At 30.4% G+C, this 4854-nt stretch overlaps 1 protein-coding gene across 1 annotated transcript; it reads right to left on the minus strand.

Annotated features, from left to right (window-relative positions):
- Nucleotides 1-158: 158 nt before the first annotated feature.
- On the minus strand, nucleotides 159-3982 carry galla-2 (MIP18 family protein galla-2). Its single transcript, XM_080162615.1, has 7 exons — nucleotides 3897-3982; nucleotides 3473-3567; nucleotides 3054-3100; nucleotides 2518-2599; nucleotides 1110-1159; nucleotides 734-844; nucleotides 159-413 (listed from the first exon to the last, which is right to left on the minus strand). The coding sequence occupies exons 1-7, from the start codon at nucleotides 3944-3946 to the stop codon at nucleotides 378-380; spliced, it is 471 nt and encodes a 156-aa protein (XP_080018741.1). The 5' UTR covers nucleotides 3947-3982; the 3' UTR covers nucleotides 159-377.
- Nucleotides 3983-4854: the final 872 nt, after the last annotated feature.

Genomic DNA, 4854 nt, shown 5'->3' on the forward strand with positions numbered 1-4854 from the left:
GATCAAGATCACAGAAATAACTGTTCCGAATTGGTATCTTAATTGTAGATTATGATTAGATTATCTTACTTCAAATTTTTGATTAATCACCTATTAAAAAATCAATTTCTGTAAAATCTATTTCTTCAACAGATTTCCCAACGTAAAGTAAACCATTCATATAACTAACTGTCATGGGTATCAAAAGACTTAAAAACACTAAGAAAGTATCACAGAAACAAATGTGATGAATTTTACATACAAATCTAACAATATGGATTTTCTTTATTAAAAATGTTATGATAACTAGCTAGTATGATAAAAAAAATTATGGAATCAGATAAAATGAAATATTACAAAAATAAATTTTTCAACAAAATCTGTAATATGGTTCAAAATTACTCTTCCCTGATGTCTAAACACTGATTTACAACCTAAAATATACAAAAAATTACTTAAATGTATAAAATGGCATGTATGAAAAGCTAATATCACATTGTTTAGTTTGTAGATTTAGTGTTAAATAACGAGGGGCTGTTGCTTGTAGGGATCTTGAATCCAGTTGAAATATAGAATTTTCATATAATATATAAAAGTTCCGCTTGTTGCATTGTTACCTACTTGTATTATATGATATGATGTGGAATGTCAATTTTAGGAGGAACACTTTCTTTTTTAATACTACCTAAGTATTGAAATCTCTACAATTGCAACGAAAATTTTCCAATAAAAAAAACTAGAAATAAGTGTTTACCTCTAACAATTGTGAATTTTCAAGTGCAGCAGCTACTCTCTCCTTGTCAGCCAGTTGTTTGTTGACTGCTAGTTCACTAGCATGTGTACCAGGTCTTATTTGTACATCAACCTTGCAATATAGAATAATTTTCTATTGAATTTTTGTAGAAAAGAGTGATTTTAATAAAAAGAAATAGATACCTAAGCTAGAAGAAGAAAAGAAGTGTTTAATGTGTAGTTTTAAAACAGAGTAGGTTTAAATATTAATTATATGAGTTTAGCGGTTAGTGAGATCCTTAGCTAAAAACACACAGAGACACAGAAAAATAGATAGAAATACATCCTGTTACTTTTATAAAAATATAAATGATGTTATAACAAAATAAATGTTTTACCTTATAGTTCAAAGGTAGTGATCTGAGAAGCTTAACTCTAATTGCCAAACCTTGAAAAAATTATTGTGTCCATTAATCTATAATCATGTGAACTTTCCTATCAAGCATATATGACATGGAAATATTTAGTTCTTTCCACTTTCCGCAATAACAACAGCTTTATAATCAAGGGGGGGGGGGAAGTTTTGACACATTTGCGTAAACAGGGAGTATAGGCTTTATCTTTGGACTGAGAGTATAGGTTATTAGGGATAAAATCATTCTTATATGATGAATTTTCCCAAGTTTTAAGATTTTTTGGATAGGCCTCCAGGTTCCGGAGCTCCAGGCCTCCAGGTCCTCTCTGTACAGGTAAAAATGAAAAAAAAAAATTTTTTTTTGAAGAGTTAGAAGTCAACTTATAAAACAAAATATGCATTTTTTTCTTCAAATATGTGAATAACATTCAAAAATATGCATATTTTGTTTTATAGGTTGACTTCTAACTCTTCAAAAAAAATTATTTTTTTAATTTTTACCTGTACAGAGAGAACCTGGAGGCCTGGAGCTCCGGAACCTGGAGGTCTATCCAAAAAATCTTAAAACTTGGGAAAATTCATCATATAAGAATGATTTTATCCCTAATAACCTATCCTCTCAGTCCAAAGATAAAGCCTATACTCCCTGTTTACGCAAATGTGTCAAAACTTCCCCCCCCCCTTAATTCTTACTTAGGTACTTAATAAGAATAAGATCTATAGAACACACGAAGTTACTTATAGGGATGGGAATCCGTCGAATTTTTGGGCCGGATTCGGATTCCGGATTCTGAAGGAATCCGTCAAAAAAAGTGACGGATTCTTGCAGATTCCGGATTCTTATTTTTGGCGGATTCCTGATTCGGATTCCGGATTCTAGCAGTATTTTAAAAGGCCGTCCGTCACAGAGGGATAGCTTTTTTCGTTAATTTATCACTATGTTACTTGGTTGAAGCCTTGATTTGTTTAAAGTGTTGACTTCCAGCATAACTAAAACATTTACATCACATTAGTAATTATTAAAATTTGTTATGTAGAAAAAAATTTAAATGCTACGTATGTCCTAAAAATGTGCTTGGTATTTTCTAACCTATTTAAATTAAATTTAGCCTACCAATTTAGAATCCGGAATCCGCTATAAAAAACGGATTCCGGATCCGGATTCCAAAATTGGCCGAAAATTGGGCGGATTCCGGATCCGGATTCCCATCACTAGTTACTTATTAGGTACCTATTAAAGCAGTAGTACTGCACATTGAGCGAGCATGTAACTAAACTGATGGGTAACTATTAATGTAGTCATTCTTAAAGGAAGGAAATATTGAGAGGAAAACATATAGACTGGAGTACAGCTTCATAGAACAAACTGTCAGTGTAAATAATCCTATTACCTATTAATGTAGCCATACTGCAATGTGGGATAGTTGGAGTAAACATTACATTAACATATTTCTTCTCATCTGTTACAGATACCTTGAAATTAAATAAATTTCTGAATGAAATGCTACATTGATATCTACCTATAATAATATGAATCTTTTATAAATTTTTTTTTTAATAGAAGCAGTCATAAGTCTTGATATAAGTCTTCTGTCATTTACTGTTCAAATAAACCAGAAAATCTTATTGTAACTAATTTTCACTTTTTAAAAATATCCCTAATTTTCCCAATTTTTCTTGTTTCTTTTCACCCTGTCCTTTACTTCTGCTGTATAACTGGATATAGAATACGCTGATATTACGAAGCTGTAAATACGTTCCTTCGTGGTCATGGATGGGGGTATAGTAATATTAGCCAGGTGGGAGAAACATTTTATCAGGGTATGCGAGAATCTTTAACAATATCCATGTATTTTATAACAGTTAAGAACATTGGCAACCCTGGTATGTTATCATCGTTAGTACTTTAGATTTATGAAATAAATACCTGTTCTTCTGTGACTACATTTAGCTGTTCTAACGTCAATGGATGCTCTAGTTTAGAGAATTATTGTTCATTTTAATTTATTTGTAAAACTTTAGAAAAAATCACACTTAATAAACATGTTTTAAAAAAGGCTGTACTGGCCAACTTGTCATTTTAGTACAGCTTCATTTTAAAGCGCAGATTTTCTATAAAATTGGCGTCAGTGTGCCCTTCTGACCGACAGTCCGTAAGTAAACGAGCATTAGATGAAAATTTTTTAACTGAAATGTTAAAAATTAAAAAGTGTACGCTTTAATTGAAAATATGATTTATTCACAATACCTATTCAACAACAAAAAATAAACTGTTACCTAATTCTTTCAAAATAATGTTTTTACCATATTCAATGTAAAGAAATAATTGAATTAAGCAATAATTTCCTGGATCATTAATGTTTCTGATTAGATCAAATATTTCTCTGGCATCAATAGGATCCTCAATGTCATCATCAAAATCTGCGTCACTTCGCGTTCGACCTATGGCCATGATTAACTTACTGCATTTGTACAGTGTATAAGGGAAAAGTAGGTTGCGGGTAAAATCCGTAAAAGGGTGTGTTTTAAGGCCTTATAGTAATAGAACGATAATATTCACTAAATATGTGTTTCTTGTTGAAAAGAACTATAGACAACAATTTAAGTTAACATAAATTTATATCGACTCTACTACTGTTTTTTACTTAAAACACACAACCTTTAGGTACAAATTTTACCCGCAACTTACCTTTCCCTTTGTAGTTAAAAACTCTTTCCTAAGCATTAATGTTATAGGTTAAAAAAGTACAAACAATTGCAGTTAATCTTTCCTGCAGAAACTTCATATGTCTTGGGATTTATATTGTCCAACTTATCCATTTTAACTCTGAAAAGAATATCATGATATAATAGATTCAAAATGATCTCATTTGAAAAAATATAACATATAGGTTAGGCACTTGGTATATACTATAGGTAAACGAAGATTTCTTTTAAATAGATTTTTTTCAATGCTTACAACTTAAAGACTAGAGTTAAGAAAAATATTACTGTGTAAATCAGCCTTGAGATTTATTTTTTCCACATGTTTAATAAACATAGAAATGCATCCTGCAGATATTTCACCCATAGTTGTAGTTAGTAATGGTACATTTATAGTTTGGTTGAAATATCCCCAATCATTGGTAAGGATACCATAAGAGTTAGGCCCCAAGCCTTGCTAGGAATAGACTTTTGGGTTTATACTAGAGTTGGGCCTGATACACGGCCATTTTAAGTATCCGGCTGGATATTGAATACTGAAAATATCCGGATATCTGGCTGATTTATAATGCCTGATATCAAGTTATCCGGCCAAATATCCGGTAATTTGCCAGATATACTATAGTCTCATGTCTTTAATAACTAGTATGTGCAGAATAGATTTTATTTTTGTGCTTAAATAAAAAAAAGTTATTTAATCAATCAATTATATGTAAGGTTTAATATAACGTTTGAAAGGTTGAATATAAGAAGTATTAGGATTTTAATTAATAAAGGTTATCTTTATCAGTATTAAAAAAAAATTCAGTTGAAGTGAGAGCATTAAAAAGTGCCATAATTAAAAAAATGCATTTCATTTAATTGGAAAAATTACATACAAAGAAAATGTTAAGTGTTAACTTGTTATAAAGGCAAGAAAAAAATACAAAAAAATAAATGCACGTGTATAAGATACATCATTACAAAACAAATAATCATTAATATTAATTTACTAGCTTTTGAAATCATAAGGTAAACAATTTTTT

Source organism: Acartia tonsa, chromosome 1, assembly GCF_053477335.1.
Source record: "Acartia tonsa isolate MP-2025a chromosome 1, ASM5347733v1, whole genome shotgun sequence".
Classification (NCBI taxonomy): domain Eukaryota; kingdom Metazoa; phylum Arthropoda; class Copepoda; order Calanoida; family Acartiidae; genus Acartia; species Acartia tonsa.